Source organism: Megalops cyprinoides, chromosome 3 (genome assembly GCF_013368585.1).
Source record: "Megalops cyprinoides isolate fMegCyp1 chromosome 3, fMegCyp1.pri, whole genome shotgun sequence".
In the NCBI taxonomy this organism is placed as follows: domain Eukaryota; kingdom Metazoa; phylum Chordata; class Actinopteri; order Elopiformes; family Megalopidae; genus Megalops; species Megalops cyprinoides.
The window spans coordinates 13,833,426-13,856,066 of NC_050585.1; the positions used below are offsets into that span (position 1 = coordinate 13,833,426).

Here is a 22,641-nt window from a genome sequence, read left to right on the forward strand (position 1 = left end):
CCTGTTGAGTGCCCGGAGCCCGGTGGCGGCAGAGGAGCTCTGGGGCCTCCCAAATCAAGTTCGCGTGGGGGCCTAATACTGCCACTGCTCTCCAAAATCAGATTATGAAAAATGTATTCACTGTATCTCAACATCCTGAGGATAGAGCTGTGTTTTGTGCTTTTAGTTCTAGGAGGAATAAAGTGGACAAACAAACTGAAAATGTAGTAAATATATTTTTCCCTGGCTTTTTTCTACGCGACAGCAACAAGCAGTATAACTGCCTATCCATACTGCGTTAGCTGTTTTTCAGGGTTTTGTTCGGTTTGGAGGATTAGATTGCTGCATAGAATTTAGTCCAGAATAAACACTTCTTGCAAAATGACTTGAGGTCTCTGCGATTTGAAGTGAATTGGTAAACAGTGGAGATCCCCACTAAGCATGGATGCATTGCAGTAATGAACCAATTTACACTGTGTACGTAATATCTTTAGAGACTTGCTTTGAGGAGAGGCATCGCTGTTATGTATAGACTTTCAGTCTACTGTGCACACAAAAGACACAAGTGGCCACTTATAGTTAAAAACATGCGTTCTTTCCTCTGGCGAATTAGGACAGTTGCGGTTGTTTCTTTAGGAACCCCTGAAAATGGAGGAACTGCTACACATTACTTGATTGATTGTAACTGCTGAGTGTGCACAAAAGGGTAAATGTGCACCTCTGTGGAGGCCTCTGAAGAGCTCAGTGTTCCTCGCATTGTGTTTTACAGGGCCTGAAAAAAAACACTTCCACATGTGCCCTGCTCACACCAGGTCTCGTCTTCTCAATCACTAATCTTCATTAGAATTACAATAAGTACAAGTGCACTGAATGTTCAATGACAGTCTTTTCCATTCAAATTGAGCTGAGTAGCGGTTGCTTTAGATCATCTGCAATTGAAAGAAACTTCCCTCGGAATGGTAGTGTCCCTAACTCCCTGACTCACTGAGTAATCAGCTGCTGCATTAATGCTGCTTCACCACTGGAGGCACTAGTGGGCAAAATGTCCAGGAGGGGAGTCACAGCCTATACAGACTGCCTGTTCATTTCTTGTTTATGTATTTCCTGATGTGGTAAAAGACAGGAAAATAAATCCAAAGCTTCCAAGAGCTGTAGGCTTTGCAGCTCCATTATTTCTGATATAGGCACATTTTGCACTCCCATTTCCCATTTGAGTTTGTATGTAGTAGCCAAAATATGGAGTACTCCATCGACCACATTGTGGTTATGGCTGTTTTGTGATTTGTCAGGTTATTTTCTCTCTAGGTTACTATTGAGAATGCAATTTGCCAAGAATGCAGTTTTTTGTCTTTCAAATTTGTTCACAGTATTATGACTAATTTGAACGGCATTTTTAAGCCTTTGTATTGATACAGTATCTGTAAGTGAAACATTTTTTATCATAGCTGATCAATTTTTCTAGTTTGTTATTAATTAATTTATCAACTAATTATCATTTACACAAGATTATTCTTCCCCTTTGGGCTCTAAGGCAAGCTCTGGACATAATTGTAATCCTGGGGGTTGCATGACCCTAATGTCACATGCTTGCCTGAGACTGACTGATAGCTGTAGTTAATGTGATGGAATCTACCATGCCTTTCTGAGGGTTATTTGTGTTGCTGTTGTTTTCTCTTTATCATCAGCCATTATCAGTTTCAGTTGTTGCTTGACCGATTGCGTTGTCATTACTTGCATGAATGTTTATACACGTATGATTGCTTTAATTGCTCAGAGTATAGATCAGTAGCAGTGGTTCTTGTTGGTATGTTGCATCTAAAGGTCTTTGATGGTGGGTGCTTCCCCACACCACCAATTTGGCAGTGTGTGTGCGCTGTAATTAATGAAACACAACAGTAGAGCAAGCACACTTCCAAACCAAAGGGTCCAGGGGTGGTCATGAAATATGTAAAAGCAATGGCTTCAAAGAGGGGGGGGGATTCCTTCCATTTCCACAGACCTCCCCTGCATTGCTGGTGAACTCCAGCCATCCACCACCCGAAAGGGTTAAAGGTTTCCAGCGAAGTTCTCCTCCTCTCATGTTCAGTCTCCCATGTTCTAGCATTACCAGGGGGAAACCCTGCCTTGCTCTCTGCGGATTTCTGACATGTTAAAGCTTTCTGTCACACAGAGGAGTCTCAAATCACGGCCATTCCCCCAGCAGGGAAGCTACTGTAGGGAGAACAAGGCCTTATTTTGTTCAATCCCTGTGAAATGCAATTAGAAACCCCTCCAGAGCCAGCAGGGGCCTAGGCTGAAAAGGAGGAAAGAGACCTCCCTGCTGTCTGTCAGCCTGCTGGCTTTTGAAGTCTTAGGCCATCTCATGTCCCCCAGAGAGCTTATCATCAGGCCCCCACTTTGGAGCGTTTCTATAAAAAAAAAAAGAGCCTGGAGTGGCGGGGTTGGGGGGAGGGGGAGGCTGGGCGGCTGTCTCGCTCCGTGCCTGACAGAATGGTCTTGACGGAGCGTTTCACGGACCCGATTTCCCCTTGACCATATTTCTCCAGCCAGGCAGATTGCTCAGGGCTACAGAGTCTATCAGGGGTCAGACGGATTTTAATATTGTGCTTCCTGGTGATTTCCTCAGTGCATTCGGTGGTGATTTGTCTTAAAGACACAGTAGGCGATTTCTCTCCCCTGTGCCTCGCAGAACAAAGTAACAAAGAGAATATAATCCCACACAACACAGCACTTGGCAGGAATTAAGTAGGACCTTGGGGGGTTCAGCACAACTCAGTTTCTTCTTTTTCTGCTGCCGTCTGGTTGGCTTGATGAATATGGAAATACTGCTAGATATTTGTCACTCCAAGAGGAAATGGAGAAAAAAAATCATGTTTCACTATAATTTCACAGCTGTTTATTTGTCCAGAAAATTTGCTGACCTGTCCAGCTCAATAATAAACACCAAAGAGTCAGAATAAAAAACTTCTGTTAATTTATTGCCTCCCCTTTACAAATAACAAATAAATAAATGTGTAAATAAATAAATAAAATATTGACTGCCACAGGCAGCGTTTTAATGTGGGATTCGTAACAAGGGTGGAATTAGCCAGACCTAATAAGGAACGGGTCACGCTCATGTGTCAGTTCCCGTGCGTTCGGCCATCTTTACACTCTTGTTGATCTCCGTGCTTTGACATTTTAATGTCAGGGATCCAGGGCAGTAATGTTAGAATTGATCTGCTGCAGTATGGCATTCCTCACAGCACAGCTATGGTAAGCATAGCCTCAACTACGCGAAAGGTCAGAGAACATTCTGACGTGTGTTTAATAGGAAAATTGCACCGTCTACATCGGTAGCCACAAAAGATCCCAGACAGTCACGTAACAAACTCTCAAACATGCATTTCTTTTTTCAGACTGACATTTTGTACTACCCCCTAAAGTAACATTAACATGAAATAAAGGGAAATAAGAAAGAGGGGGAGCAGCAGTATCCTAGGACTTGTGCCTGCTTTGAAATGTTTTGACGTTGTGGCTATGTTGTCTTTCAGCTGTTGAATCTGGGATGATTGACTGCCCTGAAATTATGGATAGTGAAGTAGACTGGGGCCGCCAGCATGTCTATAATTTGTACAAAGGGGCCTCAGATTTTTAAAACTGAAAATGCATTAAGGCTGTAACCAGAGCATTTGAGGAAGAAGCTTAAATCAATTTTCCTGTCCAGTTTGTTTTTAGTGCAAGCCGTAAAAGGGACATTAGTTTGATTATCAGAAGAATAGTAATAACCGAGGCTGTAGAGCACTGCTTTTGTGGCATCTTGGGTGCTCCATGTGATCATTGACTCAACAATGGAGATAATGTCTAACATTAGACGTATGGTTCGCCTACTCAAAATGTGCTCCAATTTACATGGTCTCAGCTGGTTTGAAAGAACAAACATATTATCCAGAGAACATTTATTCTACGAGCTCTTTCTCATTCCAAAGCAGGGCCTACATTGTCTGGACCTTCCATGAAATGACATATGACGTGTGTTCCTATCTCCTGGCTTGGAAACTTATTAAGCTGGAAAATCTCATCATCTGCTTCCCATCCTGCGTGTTAAAGGTGTCTCCTTTTATCTCAGAAATTCCCATTTTCCCCCCACATCTAACGGATGTGTCTATACAAAATCTCTCTTTCTCTCTCTTTCTCTCTCTTTCCCGTGTGATAAATGCTGCCTTAAACAAGTGTGAAAGATGTGAGAGAGATGGCCTCTTTTTGCAATTGATATTTACAGGTTTTAAATTCAAAGGCCTGTCTCTCACGGAGGAGTGGGAGACATCTAATCCCTAAACCGTTCTGTCTTTCAGCGAGGTTTATGACTTATATAATATACACAGGGAAATGAATGCTGTTTGTTAGTACCCAGTCCCTGGGGTTCTGTCTCCCGGTCTCTTTCTTGTCTTTTCTCCTTCATGTTCACAGATCCATGGCGTCTCCTTTTTTTTCCTCCTTCTCTTCTCTTTTTTTCCTTTCTCCCCATTGCTACCAGCGATGACTGACAGATTAATATATGTCTGGCTACGTGTCTCAGAAATTGGAAAGAAAGGTGCTGTCAGACTCGCTTGTCGGAAAAAGAGATTATACACAGTTGTCATTTGCAGTGTATTGCAGTCTTAGTGAGATAAGGTTGAATTTAATGAGTGTAAAAAGCATTCTTGTCCCAAAAAAAAAAAAAATAGACAGGGTAAAGGGAGATAGTGGATGGTGATTTTGTGTGTGTGTGTGTGTGTGTGTGTGTGCGCGTGCGCGCGTGAGTGTGTGAGTGTGTGTTTGTGTGTGCGTGCGTGAGTGAGTGTGTGTTTGTATGTGCGTGCATGAGTGTGTTTGTGCGTGCGTGCGTGCGTGTTGGTGAGCATGCATGTGCACTCACCCTCCTTTACCATGTAGTCTTATTCAGTGTCACCTCCTCTGGTTGTTATGGGAGGAGATAGGAAGCTCAATCCACTTCAGACCCCTTGTCCCTCTGAGGGTGATGACTTGTCACGATGCTCTACTCTCACGGGCCTCCCCATTGAAGTGAAGTAAGGCTAAAATAGGGGCAGACAGCTTCGGAATGCGGGCACTTAAGTTTTCCATTCACATAATGACTAACTTCAGGCATGAACCTACAAGGCTCACTATAGGTATGGTAAATTAACACCCATTAGTGAGTTTTTTCATAACATAATTTATGATGTCCCAGCTTAAATCTCCCCTTTGAAATGTACATTAGTTTGTCTTACATTATCCCCATGCTGGTCTGTTCAGGGTTCATTTTTCTGGGGGTGAGTTTGGTCTTCTGGTCAGCCTAGGCGTCCTCCACGAGCAATAAACTCACAGGGCTAATAGTGAATGCTTATTTTGAATAGCTGATTCAGGGACCATTAGCATTACTCTATTTATTTTTCCCCACAGAACAAAGAGTTTGATGGGCGTGCAGTCATCAGGCCTGAAGCTCAGTTACAGAGCCGCAGTAACCTGGTTTCAAAGGCCCAGGGGTGTGGGTGCCAGAGCCCTCTCGGAGCAACGTCTGATTGCAATGAACCTGAAGCCCGCATAAACACACACACACATATGCAGGTCCTTTGCTCCCAGACTTCCGATGCTCTGAGTCTGCCCTCTTGGAGTTTACTCACGGCCGGCCTGACATGAGAGGCTGAGGGCCGGGGAGAGGATGTGGACAGAATCAAACGGATGGCTGAGCCTGATTGCTCTGGAATTCTGTTTGTGGATCAAACGGGTTTCAGGGAGGAAAAATGGGCGCTTCTGATTTCACTGACCCTTTGTTTCTGTGACATTTTTTTTCCCAATCAAGTCGCATCATGGGATCCTGTTTTTTAGTGTCCTAATTTGAACCGCTGGTATTTTAACCGTTCAGTGAAGGCTGCTGCTTCCGTCTCAGATATGATAGTCAGAAGTCTGTCGCATCAAGGCAGTTCAGATGAAATGAAAAATATCTGTGCTAAAAAAAAATCAAGCAGTGAACCCTGAACACAGGACTAAAATCCAGACACAAGAAGTGAGTTAAATCTGAGCTTTTAGCATATTGCGCTTCCAGTGCGAGCTCCATGTTACGCTTATCAGGAATATTTCAAATGAGCAGTATTTTCATGGTAGGAGAGCCCGTAACAGTCAGCCGGTCCCCCTGTGATTGCAATCGAGGAAAGAGTTCCTGTAAAACTGAACCATGGATGAAATAATGCTTCTGGGTGCTTTGAAGCTGGGGATCAAGGCTGTGAAAGGGAATAGAAGATGACAAAACGTCAGCGAAAGTGGGCTGACGATCTATAGACAGAAGTTACAGGCATAGGCAGCAATTACAGGCATACATAACATAGCTGAGAACAATGTTTGATCTTTCTCCTCCATTCCTTGGCAGAGGTATCAAGTATTTTTTTCCATACTAAGTGCCACTTCACATTACTTCCTCGGCTTGGGTATGACATGGTTTTAAGTCTGTCGGCATTTCGTTTGAATTAAAAATAATCTCCGCTGAAGGATTGGGCCGCTGGTTGTTTTGTGGTGAGCAGTAATGATAGGCATCTGATTTTCTGAAATCTGATAATAACTATTTAGGATCACGCGCACCGGGATTGGCTGATTGTCTGCTTCAAGGACCCAATCGGAGGATGTTTTGCATTCTTGTTTCATGGTCTCACTAATGTGGTTGTTTGACAAATAAGTGTCGCCGCCATAGGGGATAAAAACATTCCTTTCCAGTGAGAAGCAGATGCCATTCAGGTTGAAGTGTTGTCAGACAGCCAAGTTGTGCAAGATAGCATCATCATTTCTATAACACATTTTAACAAAGAAACCTAATCTAATAAGAGCTTTGTGGTTGTGAGCTGAGTGTTTACGTTAAGTCTCCAGTCTCTTCAAGAGAATTGGCGTAGGGGCCTGGCAGGATTCTTGTTGACAAGCCTGAAGTATCGGCCGCGTTTCTCCGCTGCCGGCTGTCTTTCAGCACAAGATCGAATACCTCGATATTTTTTATAAATTCTCCAAGAGTGCTGCATTAACTTTACTTCACGAAGGAAATAACCCGGCATTTAGTTTAAATCCGGCCCGAGCAAAGGTGGACGTGAAATGGAACCCGAAGCGCTGCCTTGTAAATGGAGGATGACTGACAGAGAAGATCCAGTGATTAAATGTTGGGGATTAATGGGAGGAATATGACGGACAGGAACATGAGCCGTCGGGGCAACTGGGAGAGACTTCAGAGAGGCTTGGAGACAATGACGACCTTGATGAAAACTGAGAGGATTGGGAGATTACCGAGTTGAACAGTGCTGCCTCCCCTCCCGTTCCCCTCGGAAGCCCGCACTCCAATAAAACGTGCATCTTTGTACGCAAACCAATCAGGCTTCTTTAATTCTTCCGGGGAGCACGGCTGGAAAGACTACTGAATATTCTCGGGGTTTGCTATTCGCGTGCTGCAGGACTTCACATAAACTAGGATCACGGGGAAAGAAACGGCAGCTACCAGGGCTTCACCTTCTCTGATTACAGCCTCCCGTGCCAGGAAAGCGGCGCACATTCCTCCTTCAGCACAAACAGGAACCCGGTGTAAACGATGTGCGGTTAATTGGTATCGCAGCGTAACGGTTTCACAGGCCTCTCTTAGATCTTTTACAGGTCAGCGTGCTTGCGCTTTTCAGTCACTTCCTCGGCTCGACCTTTGAGACGGAATTCGGTTGGCGCGTGCCCTCCCCCCTGGCAGGGCCGCCCTTTTAAGAGCGCAGCGCAGTGGCGGCCCCTGCGCTCACTTTGTCAGGAGGTGACATTCCACAGAGCAGAATCGCAGGCCGAGGAGCTGAGCTGTCAGCACGGTAACCGCAGCCCCAGAGTACAGGGGCCAGAGCGGGTGTGAGTGGAGCGGGAGGGCCATTTCTGCGGGTTCAGGGGTTCCGGGGCAGGGAGGGGTTACAGTGAGTGGGGTCTCTAATAGGAGGCGCAGCTGAACTTTGACTCGGAGTACATAGGGGAGATTAGCGCCCACCGAGGGCGAGCCGGAACGTTTCTGTGCTGCGCCGCGGAGCCGGCGGGGTGGGCGGGTTGGGGCAGCGCTTTGCGATTCAGTGTTGATTTCTTGACCCCCTGACAGTGGGTTAACACTGATTAGCTGAGCTATAGGCCCGGAGTTTATGCGATTAATGGATTTTCCAGGAACGTCTGGCATGAGCTGAAGATCGTGAGATTGTTTTGGTTGGGAGTTTCCGCAGTGAGATCTTAGCCAGATGGGATCAGAAGGGGTGTTTGAGCTCTTCTGAGAAACTGTTTGTTTAATCTACCTGCAGAACTGGGCCAATTCATCCCATAACTGCCAGTGAATCAGTGCGTTGCTTTCATGGGGTTTACACAGACATTAGCGTCCTACTTACAGACGCTCAGCCTGTAGTTTATAGTGCAACACCCTCCTCTAGACATTGAAGGTGAGCTAAGACCTTAAGCACATATTGTTGAATTTAATACATTACAGCCACAGGCTAATTACCTGCAGGTACACGTACTGACTGTTGTAAATGTAGCTCAGAAATGAGCTGCTGCCTGCATTTAGTCATCATTTGGCTTTCTGAAAAAAAAAAACCACATAGGATGATTCTTTGAAAAAGTAAAAGCCAGGGTGCTTAGAGTTTTAGTTAGACATGCCAAGCCTTCATACTGCAGCCTTGTAAGGTTTTATACATGGTGTGTGCTCTGCGCCTCCTGCCGAACGCGGTTTCCCCACTGTTCTTTTTCTTATATTTGCCGACTTCTTCCAGAAAATGTAAAATTGATGTCAAACTCCAATTAGACGTAACGTTAAATCCTGAGTGTGGGGTGAACTAATAATAATTTTTTCAGAGAGCAGCCCGTGGGTGCCGTCTAAGGTCTCTAAAAGCTTGAAGCGTCAGCTGTCAGCGTTCATCGGCATCAAGTAGATCCAGTGATTGTAACCTCTTCCCAGCAAGGGGAGAGCCGCGCTGTGCTAAAGTGGAAGAGACAAGAAGGCAGTGGTGGAGATTTATGGAGAGGTACATGCTGTTTATAAAGAGGGTTTTGTTTTCCTCCCCTCACAGTAGCTGCACCCTACTGGGAAATTCATTAGCAGCTGACATCATTGCCCTCCACTGCGAGTGAAAGAATATCATTCTAGTCTGAGTCCCTCCCCCTTTCTTTCTCTCCCTCCCTCTCTCCTTCACTCACTCTCTCGCAGGCCCGCCTGCCTGCCGTGCTATCTGTGCCCCATTCACGCACGCGCGCACACCCACACGCACACGCACACGCACACACACACGCACACGCACACACACACGCACACACACACTCACACACACATGCACACACACACACACACATACACACACACAATTCCTCCAAAGACTTGGTCTGGGAATGTTACCCAGTCACTCAAAAGGAGAAGAGGCACATTCGGTTGTGTGTGCAGTGTGTGTGTGTGTGTGTGTGTGTGTGTGTGTGTGTGTGTGTGTGTGTGTGTGTGAGTGTGTGTGTGTGTGTGTGTGTGTGTGTGGGTGTGTGTGTGTGTGTGTGTGTGTGTGTGGGTGTGTGTGTGTGTGTGTGGAAGCAGCACAGACGGGAGGGGCGGGGTGAGCAAGTGAGGTCAGGTAGAATCGGGAAGTGGGAGGAGCCTGCAGTGGGAAGGATCTCAGAAATGAATGGCTCGATGAATGAGTGTTTCTGTTGAACGCCGAGCGGAGGGAAAAAAAAGGCACAAGTGTGGCTGGCCAGGGATCTGTGAGCAGCCACAAGACACTGACCTGCCTGGAGAGCAAAAGAAGGAGAGAGAAACGCAGCTTTGAATCAGTGTGGTTCTGCTTGGTTTTGTCCCTCTGCGTGGCTGCGGAGGACTGTGTTCCCTCTGTTGGATATCGGTGCCGCGAGCGCGGTCTGCTGAGCGGCACAGGGAAGACGGCAGAGCCTAAGCTCGCACGGATGATGCTTTCCGCTGAATGAAGCGTGTTGCTTTTGCCTTTTGCGCGAGGGTGAACACTTCTTGACACAGCGGGCGCTGTAAAACCCAGGGCTTTTCTGACACCCCTGCCTCACGAGGATCTGTCTTGAGAGAAGAAGCACAGGGGGTGGCTTTGAAAAGCAAAGCGTTTATTCCGTGAGAAAGATAAATCGTTGTGAAATTGATCAATTCCACCACCCCCCCACACCCCCCCGCCCCCCCTACCCCTCCACCCCCACCCCCGCCCCCCTCCTCCCTCCTTGTCCCGCGAGACAGGGTGTGCGCTGGAAAGGATCCCTCCACTTATCTGTGTTGTTGCTGCGGTTTGCTGGGCGAGACACATGGCTCCCTTTGTCCGAGCGGCACGTTAGCTTTGTGTGCTCCCTCGTCTGCTTCACCGTGGGGTCCTCCTGGAAAAGCTGCTCTTGGCATGGCTGTCACCAGTTTAAACCGTGTGGAATTCGCCGCCCGTCTGTGGATTACATTGTTTGACGACCCGAAAGCGGAGCAGGACCGTATTTGCTAAAGCTGAAAGTGATTTCTTGCCTTGTTGTTTTTCTCCTGGCCAGCTTCTCGCCACATCAAAGGTATGCCCAGCGCATTTCCTCGTGTTTCTGCAGTAGGACGCTCTTCACATTATTCAGTTTGCGCCGGTGTAACAGACAGCAGCCGTCTTTCGTCTTTTCCGTGTAGATTTATTTTACCTTTTTGTTTTTTCCCTAATTGGAAATAATGTTTTAATACCCATTTCTTACTTCACACTCCGCGTGTCTGTGCTGTTCCATACAAATGCTTCACAATGCATTTATTGCCGCACTACACTTTATTTAACAATTTTGGTTGTTAAAATTTTCTCTAAAATGTATTGTTCTGAAAATGCATTCAGGACAGATTTTGGGTTGGTAACAGCCTGAAATCTTGTATTGAAACAGGTTGAGCTTAGCACCAACTGGGAAAAAAATCTATTCTCTGACATCAAAAAGTTGTGTTGAGTAGGAACAAGCTGTCCTAGCATTGTTACGGCCTTTGTAACAAGATAATGAAATAATAATGATCTTGTGAATTCTAGTTATGAAATGCGCGGTTGTGCATGTATTTCACTTGGTGATACAATTGTTTTGCTATGCATTTGCTCAATGTATTCAAAGAGAATAATAGTATTTGATCATTTCCAGTGCTCTTGTGGTAAGTTTTGTGGGTTTTTTTCTGTTTAAACAAGGCTGTGACTTCTGCACATTAAAACACTCAGATATGGCTACAATTAAATTGTAATTTTGTAATCTAAATAATATTCTTCAAGACACTCTCAGGCCACACTAACACAATGCATTATTATCCCAAAATAAAGGTGTAAAGAAAATGGTCATGAACAAAACATTGATGTAAAAAAAATATTTTCCTTCATTGAACATGGGCAAATACTCAATTTTAAAAATATGCTATAATATATTAGCATAGCTATACCACTGTGTACCAACTAATGTTTGATAACATACTATTGCTGGGAACGCGTGGTGTTTAAATGGTTGAATTAAATTAGCCAGTGTATCTTCATCTCTGTGTTGTCACTAAAGCAGGATTTCATAATATAAGTACGATGTTAAAGCTTGTAACAAATGTTAGTACTGTAAAGCAGCGTGCTAATATGTTTTGCAGGATTTGAGTGTGTGTATGTATGTGTGTATATAGATGTGTGTGTGCGTGCCTCTCTAGTGCGGTTCAACAGTGCCATCAAGTGGCTGAGAAAGGAAGCAGCACTGTTTCGCTTTTATCTCTCAGCAAGGTTGGTGTGCCTTTGAAGATGAAAAATACCAGGCAAAGGATGGAGAAAACTGACGCTTGTTTCTGTATTCCAGGGTTCCGATGCCAGCTCAGAGAAGCTCTTCAGCACTGCTACGAACAAAGGTATGAGATTCTTTACATTCGCATAAGCTGTGTTGTGCATGAGGTAGTTTTGCTTAAAGGCAAAATAAAAATAATCGTTAGCAGATTGCGGTTCGTAAAAGCCCCTTTTCCTCCCGCACACAGTGCCTCTTTTCAAAGAAACTCTGTGAAGTCTTAATTGTTTGTAGTCTTTGTCTTTGTCTTGCCATTTAATTCACTAGCTGGAATGGTGTTATTGGGTTGAGACCGCGAGAAAGTGTTCAGGCTTTAGTATGAAATTGCCAGAGTCGTGAAATGGTGATGCATTACGGAGGATCTGCTTTCATTTGCAGTGCCGCACATGTGTGAAATATCAATCTGTGTTCATTCACTCTGCACGAGACTGAAAATCCATTTCTTTTGGTCTATTAAGTGGAACTGTACTGGGTACAATTTGGTGGATGATAAATCCACATAAGATACATGTGTGTGTGAACTCAAGCATTTCACACCGTGTGCTCGAGTGTGTGTGTGTGTGTGTGTGTGTGTGTAAAATGCTTTCGATACAAGAAGTGAAAACAGCGGAAGGAGCAAGTAAATAATTTCAAAAATATACAAATATATCATGAAAGGATTGGAACAAATAAGTATTGTGCACATTGCAATATGAGGCAGTATATTGCACTGTAGCGGTTTTTGTGGATGTCTTCATCTGTGGTGTGTTACTACAGAGAGAGCACAGGCCCAGTGAAATCATTCACAGGGGAGGAGCAAAGCCAGGACATCTGTTTATGACCCGGTGGCCTCCGCCACATGTGACTGCATTGTTATGTCACTAATTTGCTATTAAAAGCCTTGGAATTTGAGCATTCTCATCTTCCGCGCCGAGGACGGAATAATAGAAGCCATCTCTGTGAATTCACATTCCTGGGTAATGGTCGGTTTCTAGGGTGAAGGGCCTGGCCAGGGGTGAGAATGAGGGGATCTGATTGATGCAGACAGGCCCTGTGCCTCTTCCCTCCACTTTCTTTTGGGGCTCAAACGCATTTCCCACATTCTCATCTTTGTTTACTTACAGAGTTTGATTTGTGGCATCCATCGGGCCCTGAATAGCCATGCTTGACAGAAAGCCTTTCTTCAGGGACACTTTTCTGTGGTGATTTAGTTCCCTTGAAAGGATTAAGCCCCCTTTGTGCGGCCTAAATCAACATAGGACTTCTTTTTATATATGAAAAGCTTTGCTTGGGAAACAGTACACAAATAAGCTTTTCCTTGGTTGATGGTGGGTTACTCCTTTGCCCCCTATTTCCATTTAAATGTCTTCCTTTCTTTTTTTCTCTTCCAAGATCCCTTCTTCCTGCCATATGCTAATGACTATTGGTGACCCGAATAGCAAGTCAGAGAATCGGCCTAAATCCAGGTGCAGAGAACTTGCCCCGTTGGTATTTTTATTGGGGGGAAAAGATTGGGCGTAGAGAGAGAAAGTACAGGGCTAGTTTTGTTAAAACGGATTACCACTACGGTTTCTCAACCTCAGGAAAAAAAACAAAAAAACACAACAACTTGAAAGGAGGCCGGGCTGGTGAAGATAATGTCAATATTTGCTGGGAGGCAGGTGCAGGGGTTTGCAAATTTGTTTTGTGGTTTGGGTATTCTTGTTGGTACACACAAAATGTTTATTAGGGCTTTATATTCAGCGTGGGGTGTAAGGCAAATGTCACTGCAGTGAAAGCGAAAGGTCAAATAACTGCCAAAAACACAGGACTGTGACTTTGTTTTCTGCGCAAAAAAAAAAAAAAAAAATCATCGCAGCTACTTACAGCTGAGAATACTGTGCCGTGGTTTAGAATGATAAATGCAGACGGGACAGATTTATTATTCTTTGGTTAACATTGAAGGGATGGGAGTAGTTTTATCTGGGGTAAAAAAAAAGATAAAAATGTAAATATTAAATGAGATTATCCTTAATCGTGCATGTCAAAGAAATGGTTCCAGACCTGACAGAAAAAAAGACGATATAGATCATAGTCTGCAGAATAATAGTGATGCACAATTCATAATTTGGCATTGCTTGATATGATGTATTCTGTTGTAATTGGATGTGTTTTATTATTTGTGGGCTTCTTTAGAGAGCATACTGATGCCTTACCCCATTAATTAAACATTCTTCGGCTGTTTGAGAAAAAATATTCCTATTATCTCCTTCACATTACAGTCTATAGCCGTCATTATTTCCTTAGCAATATCAGAGCCAGATTCTCATTCTTTGTAGACTACAGCAAATCCCTATCCAGTAGTGACATTCAGTAATCCCGATAAAGATTTTTCGTGGCTCTTCAAATCTCACTGCATATTTTGTGTAATCTCCCCAGTACATTTTAATATATGAGATGGCAGCAGGCAGATTCTGTTCACACAGTTGCCTCAGTAAATTACGGCGGTGCTTTGAGACGCACGGGGCGTATTGTGATTGAAGTGTTTCAGCATTTCCTGATGAGAACGGCAGAAATCGGGCCGTTTTCTGGAGCCCTGATGTGCGAGATGGCTTTCGCTGGTACACCTGATTCGCCTGTTTCAGCAGAATGCTACATAGTAATTACTGTCATTACAGCACTTATTGTTGCAGCAGGTTGACTGATTGCTAACCACCTCCATTTTATTTGCAAAGAAATCCAACCACTTTGTGGAGGGCTTTTTTTTTTCTCAGCGTTGATTTGTTTCTTCACCCCACCACCCCCCCCCCAACCCCCCCCATGTGTGTCACCCTGGCCCTGAGCTCAGTAATAGATGCTGTGTATAATTGTGTGTTGTTCATTTCACACAGCCCCGGCTTTCACTCCTCTGTCTGGATCCAATTCACTCAGTTACCGCTCCAATTAACTAAGAATTTATTAAACGTTAACAGTAATTGCTGGCTCTGTCGAGGTGCCCACAGATGTCAGCCATGAGCTTTCCTTTTTTTTTTTTGTTGTTGTTTTTTTTTTTAAAACCTAATCACTCAACAAAACGGAGAAAGTTCAACAAACATCAATTAATGGGGCAATCAATGCGTGTTAGCGGAGTGCTCGTTATCGTCCGTGGGCTGATTACATTTATTTCATTGGAAACAGGAAGGTAAACACTGTAGTATAGATAAGATAAGAAGCAGTGTTCTGCCTGCCGGGTGCCAGAGAGGCTGCTGGGCTGCACTACCGTGACTCCAGTAATGTGGAAGGGTTCATTGTCAACAGATGGAACGGCCCCTCTAATAGCTATCAAATGCTGGTGTGCCCATTCCCTGGGCACCATCCTTCATCACAGTGCTTTCTCTCTCAGTCTTTATGACGTCATCTGTACTGAGGCCCCAGTTAAATCGCAGTGCATCAAATTGCAGTGCATCTATGCATGAAGTTCATGTTCATTTCAAAGAGTATTTGGGTTTTTTTTTTTTCTTTTTAACTGAGAGGAGTTTTAGAACGCCCCTCAAGATTTATCCCAGTCCACAGGATTCAGAGAAGCTGTCCAGGAACCATTTGCAGAACAGAAACGAGCTCTCTGTCGACTTTCGCCGCTCACCTCGAAGCGCGTCGTTTGCGCAAAGAGCAGACAGTGGCGGTCGCAAGTGCCGCGGAAATGGGCTGGCGCCGCACGACAACGCGGGGGCTAGCAGGAGGACAGTGTTCTGCTGGGCGAGGCAGCTCAAGTGCGTAGCCGCTGAAGTGGGACCCGTCAAGTGCGTCTGTTTGCAGGCGGAGTGAGTAATGCGTGCCACGCAAGGTGCAATTTGCCGCAGCGATGACATTGTTAAAAAAGGGGCTGTTGTGAACTTTCGGCAGATAGCACCGGTGAAGAGCCCCCGGATTGGTTTCAAGAGCTCTTTAAAAAGCAGAATGGCCTCTGAGTACATTAGCTTCTTGATAGCGATTAAGTGCGGGAGCCGAGTTTGTCCTCGCAGGAGACGAGAGGGAGTGGCGGGCTGACTGCTACACCTGGCTCGCCGGGTTCCTTTCATAATGAGCAACAGCAGGGGAATTAGCCCCTTCCAGAGATTCGGTTTCTCGCCGTTAATTCTGAAAGGTTGTGTGGAATTTGCGGTACTGGAGGGGGTGTTGGGGTTGCTTTGAGGTCACGACCCACACTGTCGCCTCTTTTTTGACCTTAATCCTGATGTGTTGGAGAAAATTAGGAGACTCGACAGACCTTAACCAGATTACTCCTGCGGAATTACCGGCATCAATTAACAGTTTAAGCAGCAGCAGAGGGCGGTGGAAGCCATCGGCCTGCATCCCTGTAGGAGCAGAGGTCACTCCGACAGTCCTCCTCACCGCTGCCCTGGCCTCCCAGAGCACCGGCCCACCCATCTCACACCCCTCTGTGGTCACTGAAATGTACCAGACATTCACAGCACTGAAGTGGCAGCCATTTTGTTCCCACGAGGGGGGGAAAAAAACTGTGGTCAGTGAAGGGGAGAGGTTTACTCTCAGAACTGCTGCAAGAGGTCGTATTTCATGGCTGAGAGGGGAGGAGAACCAGGCCAGCGGTGCCCCATCTCTGACACCGGGAGACAAAGGTTAGCAAATCGAGGGCTTTGGTGCCTGATATAGAGCAAAAAGTCAACAAATGCTGGCCTTCACCCGCATTGACAGACTGCCCTTCAAGGCCTCACTGTGAGTGGCCTACGATATGGAGGTAACTGTATGTGTTTGACTCATGCATGTTTTTGCCATTGCTTGCTCTGGTCGAAGAGTAAAAATATATGTGGTCTTTTTTGTCATTTTTATTTCTCAATTGACTTTGCTGTGTCCTTGGCAGCTGTTTTGTAAAATGGCAGCCATTCGTCTGTGGTGTCCACACCCAGGAATGTTTTTCCCCGCTATGACACCTACAGAGGACAGTGTCTCTTCTGAAGCACGGATGTGTAACCAAAGACCAAGTTTAAATCCGTCTTTCTTAATGCAGGCATTTTTTACTACAAGGAGAGCTGGGGTTGTGTAGACATTCCTGTATCAGCCATGCCACACTAAACCAGACCGCCTGGAACCGCCTCTCCCTCCAAATTAAACCTTATACTCCAAACAAAAAAGTTTTAATGTGCTTTACTCCAAAGATAAAGTTAAACCCTTTATCGTTCCCCATTCCTCTTACGGCTTTCAAGTGAGAGTGGCAGTTGCCTCAGATGAACAGGGGATTAGTATTGTGGATGAAGGCTCAGCCCCCTCACCCCCGCCCCCCCTTAGCACAGAGCACTCCCAGAATTCCCAGCTGCAAAACACTGGGCTTTTTTCTGTGATTGCAGAAAGCACAACGCTTATCTGCATCAAGACAAGACAAACCTGCGCTTGTAACAACTGGTTTTATGAAGAGAGCCATTTCAGCACATGAGATGTATGCATATTTAATTGACAGGGCATAGTTTTGTTTCAAAATCATACTTTGTCTCAGAGAAACTTTTATATTTGACAGTGTTCGAAAATGAATGGTGCAGCTTCGAGTAGACTGGTATTATATTCTGTAAGTGCCATCTTGTTGCAAGTTGGGAGGATCTTCTTTGTGTGAACAGAGTAAGTCTGTGAGCACTTAAGGCACATTAAGACACATTAAGGCTGTTGCAAAAACTGGTTACAACACAGTCATCTGTGGAGTGTTTTACATAATTTTTGTAATCTTTTCTTGGGAATGTTGTTTTTTTGTGTGATTTGTATTGATCTGACTTCCAAAACTCTTAACTCACTGAGTACTGTATTGTGAAACAGTGCTAATCGTCTGAGTGCAGGCTGTAATCTGCGCATTAAGAGAGCGGGGTGGCGATTTAACTGTTTTCAGGACTTCCAGAGAAGTTGCACGGGGTGAATTGGGAAGTTGGATTGGGAGAAGCAGGTCAGGCCAGAGCGCAGGTGTGCGCGCATCTCACCGCGCATTACGGTCTGTCCGCTCGCCAGGGCAGAGTTGACATTTTAAGGAGCGGGGAGTCGGCGCTGGCGGTTGTCTGCCACTCACCTGTCTGTGATTGACAGCCTCCTGCCACAGCGCGGGGCAAGGCCTGTCACTCTGGAATAACAAGAGCAGCCCTCCTGGAGCTGTCTGAGGCCTGTACATCAATTAGCCCCGCTGACTGATGATCTGCTGTGACATTAACCAGTCAGCTCACAGTTGCTGTTTTGATTGTTTTAGAGCAACTTATTCCTCCACACCCCCCTCCTCCCTTACACCCCGCCAACCTAAACCACCACCTTCTTTCAGCGGCCTTGGCAACCGCAGTGTGCCTGGGGTTTGTTTTGTCCAATTATTCACATGTCAGTCAAAGGGCCGGGCGGTGGAAGGGGATTGGTGAGGTGTGTCTCGCCTAATGCCAGAGCAGGGCCTAATGAGCCCCCGCGGTCATGGCCGACCTGTCAGTTAAGGCGTGAGGATGATGCCGCTGCGCCGGGCACTCAGCCCGCTTCGGGGACTCTGCCTGTAAATGGACGGGGTTAAGGGCTCTCCCGCTTTCCGGACGCCGCGCGTAGCCGTCGTGGCTGTCTTAGGGACCAGGGCCAGACTGCACCTTTCTCAGGGCTCAGCCAGGCGGGATTACCACCCCTCCCAAATGTTGTTTTTTTTTTCTCCTTATGAATCTCATTAAATAACCACTGGAAAAGAACGCTGTTGTGATGGGGAGGCAGCTAGCGTATGTTTTGTATGCTGGGTTGAATCGTCACTGAATATTTCCGTTTGGAATGGAATTATAGAAATACTCTTTTTGTGCAATGGATCATTATAGGGATGAATGAATTTGGTACTATCCACATCATACCGCAGTCTTTTTTAAGTGCTTCTTAATTAGAGTGCTGAGAGGTGTGTTTAACATCACTGTGTTTTACTTCTCAGGATCTAACGGTGGATTTTGTTCTGAAAACGTTCACATCTTCCTGTCAACAGCATAGATTTGGACTGTTGATTGAGGCGTTGATCAGAATTCAGGCTAATTAGCAGCTTCATTTGAGCCTCACTGCGTTGAGATGTGTTTGGATTGTGATTAATGCGTCTCACAATGGATGGTGATGCATTAAAGGCCACACCATTACAGACTTTTATTTTGACAACAGGATTTCCTCCAGATGGAAACCATTTCCCCTCCGTAAATTACATTTTAATGATGCAGATATCGAGATAGCTGGTATGCATGGCAGAGAAATCAAAAGCATGGAAACCGCACGGAGCGGGAGGATGGGTTGTGGGTAATGGAGGGCCCGCTGCATGCTGGGATATTGGATCGGGGCCGGATTCCAGCCAGTTGACGGGGCGCGCCGCTTATTGACTGACACGCGTGTAATGTGAGAGCCGCGTGGAGGCAGGGCGCAAGGGAGCACAGTGCCAGTAATGGGCAGGAGGGGGGTCGGGTAGAGGTGGCCTGATCAGGGCCTGCTGGTGGAGCGCATGGCGAGCGCTTGGGTGGGATCCATCCGCACCCCCCCCCCCCCCTTCCCTTCCTCCCCCTTCCCCTCTCCTGTCCATCTCCCAGAGGCTTACTTATTCCAGCTTCCCAAAGCGTAAACATTGAACTTTCAGATGGCAGAAAGAGCTCTGAAATGCAGCTGGTGCGCTGGCTGGTTTCTAAACAAGCCCGGATTGATTAAACAATGGCTTACCGCTCCCCCAGGAGGAGAGGTTAGTCTTTTTCACTGACACTTACTTGTAAATATGCAACAGAAAAATAAATAGTCTTCAACCCTGAGGGGGAGATTAGAGTCACCTTTTTCTGATCCAGTGCAGGACCGTGCACAAGCTGCCAAGGCCCCTGCTCTCCATAGGTAAGATACATAAATAAATGGATTTGCAATCAGCTATTTCAAATCCCCGACGGCGCGTCCCCCTGACCCCTTAAAATATTGCTCGCTTAAGTCATTGAACAGGCTGCTCACACAGATGGATTTGACTTGTCCGGCGTGAGGCCTGCAGAATACACCTTGGAGTTTTGGTGAATGAGAGGTTGAGAGAGCTGGAGGTTGGGATCTTGAGTTGAGGTGCGAGGGACATGTTACCATTCACCAGTGTCACACTGCCCCCTGCAGACGGTGTTTGGTCACACAAGGACATTTGAGGATACTGCCCACTGGAGATTCTGGATAAGGGGGGAGCTGATTATATGTGGGAGAGAGTGAATACGCTCAAGCATTTATGTAAACAAGGGCTAATCAACTGTGAAATGTTCCATTTTTTCATCATTCGGCAAATTGGTTCAAGATTTCAAACCTGCGCCGTAGTTTTGTAAGCCGCCTAAACTATACCAACATCCCAGGATTGTCGCCATCTGTTAGAGATTATGCAGCTCCGAGCAGGAGCTATTTGATTTCAGTTGAAAGTCTGCTGTATTCCGTGTCATGAATAAGATTTTGTACAAACAGTGACACATAAAACCAGACATTTTAGAAGGCTTCTTTCAGCCCTCCCTGGCAAGCGAATCCAGGCACTAAGTAAAAACAGCAAACGACTGAAGGCAGTGCTTGGTGGAAGTCTGTTTTAGCTGTTCTAAGAGTGCCCGGGCCTTGGAGGTGAAACAAAGGAAAGCAGAGCACATCCCAAACCGCGGCGTGATGTATTAATCCCCCGTCCAAGGCTGACAGAAGCGTGGATGTTTGTGCAGACACCTCCTCGGAGCAGGAAACGGAGCACAGTGCACGCATTGTTCCCGCGGTAACCCAACCCCGGCCCACCGCAGCCGAGGGGATATGGGGTTGCCTCGGCCGGGCTCGCCGAGGGAGCGGCGAGGCAGCTGACTGTTTTGGAGTTCTCAGCGCAGTTCAAATAAACAGTCGGCCGCTCCAGGAGGACAGCCCAGCAACACCCCCCCACCCCCACCCCCGCCCCCAGCGCAAAGCCGGCACTCACTCGGGAGGACCTCAGAGCTAACTCACCCGACAGCCAAGCGGAGATGAGGGCCCCTCTCTAATTTGCTGTGTTATGTTTAAAGGGACCCACTTGTTAAGTGGCGGGGCCGCCTGGGGGTGGGCCCTGCCCGCATGTTTCCCCGACGACCTCGATGTCTCAGATTGTTTTACCACCACATGAGCCCCCCCCCCCCCCCCCCCCCAAGCCCCTGGGAATCCTCAATTCTAGGAACCAGGAGGCACAGCATATCCCACCGACATTAGCAGGCCGCCATTGTGACCCACACCGCTCGCCTGCTGCGGCTCATGTCCACTAGTCCGCCTGGAGTGAATCCCAACCACAAAGTACAGAAAGAGCGCCCACCCCTTGCACCACCACCGGTGCAGTCTGAGAGGGCCAAAGTGTTCGAGGTCACTTAAAATCTGTCCGTTGTTTGAAGTTCATTGGTGTGAAAGGCGCTTTTGTCATTGTTATCCAGCTGTATAAATGGATAACATTGTAAAGAACTGTAACCTATGTAAGTCGCTTTGGATAAAAGCGTCTGCTAAATGAATAAATGTAAATGTAAATGTTATCGTGGTTGTTTGCTGGAATTTTGGTGTCAGACACGCAACAGGGTAACTAAAGATGAGAGAGGAGGAGATGCAGGCAAAAGGGTAAACAAGGGGGCTGGTGTGCCCTCATGAGCCAGACTGATGGAAGAGGTGTGAGCGATTTAAGACTTTGCACCCCGCCACCACACAGCCGTACGTCACCGGCTACAGAGAGGGAGGTGCGGAGTCACCGGGGACAGAGTCTTTTATCTCGGTTACGCTCAATTTGCGACGATCGCCTTTTTTTAGCACGCGCTGAAAGCATTTATCTCTGAAAGGGAGCGGCGGGCAGAGGGATTACACACGCGCGGCTCTGGGGGCGCGAGTTGAAGGTGCCTTCTTTGCCTCCTCGGAATACCGAGCTGGATAGCTTTCCGGAGGCCGCTCTCTTTAGCCGACGCTCCCGGGGAGCTAAAATCAGACGGTGTCAACGTGTCAACTCGAGCCGTCACTCTCCTGATTGCGGCGAGTCAATTACACACGCCTCCCGGCGAAAGAGATCAGATGAGGAAGAGAGGGAGGGGGAGGGAGAGAGAGAGAGAGAGAAGGAGAGAGAGAGGGAGAGGGAGGGAGTGGAGCAGGCGAGCGAGGGAAGGAGGAGAGAGGGACGGCGCTCCAGGCATAAGGGAAGCTTTCGCTTAGGGGCTGTTACCTGACACCACGGACCAGCGGAGTAAACTGCTTAGCAGGGGCTTGTGCCTCTCATTTGGGAGCCGGAGCCGAGAGCGTTCAGCCGAGAGCGTTCAGCCGAGCCGGAGCTGGCCGTCCTGCTCTAGAACTCATCGATCGCCCCTTTGGATTGTGTGGGATGGCTTGCTGAGTTAAGCGGAGTGACCACTGTGACTCAATGGAGGCAACAGCATTTCTGGTGGAAAACTCTGGATCTCTGACACATGGCAGGACAAAGCAGGCACGCGCCATAACAGGTGGACGAGAGGACCGGTAGGTGCGTGTTTCTGTGCTTTTATGCGTGCTTGCCGTCTCGAGGGTTCCTCGGGTGGGACTGTTGATTCCCTTCAGGCAGAAAACGTGTTGATGTGTGTACGGTAAACAGACGTATTCATTGTTCATTAGGCAGAATAAGTATTTTTTGGTTGAAAACTTCCTTCAGAAATGTGGACGAATGAGAAGGTATATAGGAGGTAATAATATACTGAATTGTGTGAAGTGAAATCAGACGATTTGAACTGCGAGACTGGGAGTAGGTCACATTGCTGGCTGTTTTCGGTTTGCAGGAGTGAATTGTGAATACCCTGTTGATGCAGTGTCTGAGAGGGAGCAGACTAGTTGTCATGGGGCTTCAATTTTAGTTCACCTAATGCACAGCTAATGGACTGCCTCCTGTCCCAGTGTCCCCATGCGTGTAAAAAACCCAAAGGTTCATAAGGGGGAGTTATTGGT

The 22,641-nt window shown here is 46.6% G+C and overlaps 1 protein-coding gene across 6 annotated transcripts in view; it reads left to right on the top strand.

Moving 5' to 3' along the window:
* The window catches only part of auts2a (activator of transcription and developmental regulator AUTS2 a), a 310,820-nt gene that overhangs the window by 264,622 nt on the left and 23,557 nt on the right, over positions 1-22,641 (top strand). For all 6 annotated transcript variants that reach the window (XM_036523475.1, XM_036523476.1, XM_036523477.1 and 3 more), the window contains one exon: positions 11,794-11,842. In XM_036523475.1, the coding sequence (XP_036379368.1) occupies positions 11,794-11,842 (49 nt within the window). The remainder of the gene's footprint in view (positions 1-11,793; positions 11,843-22,641) is intronic.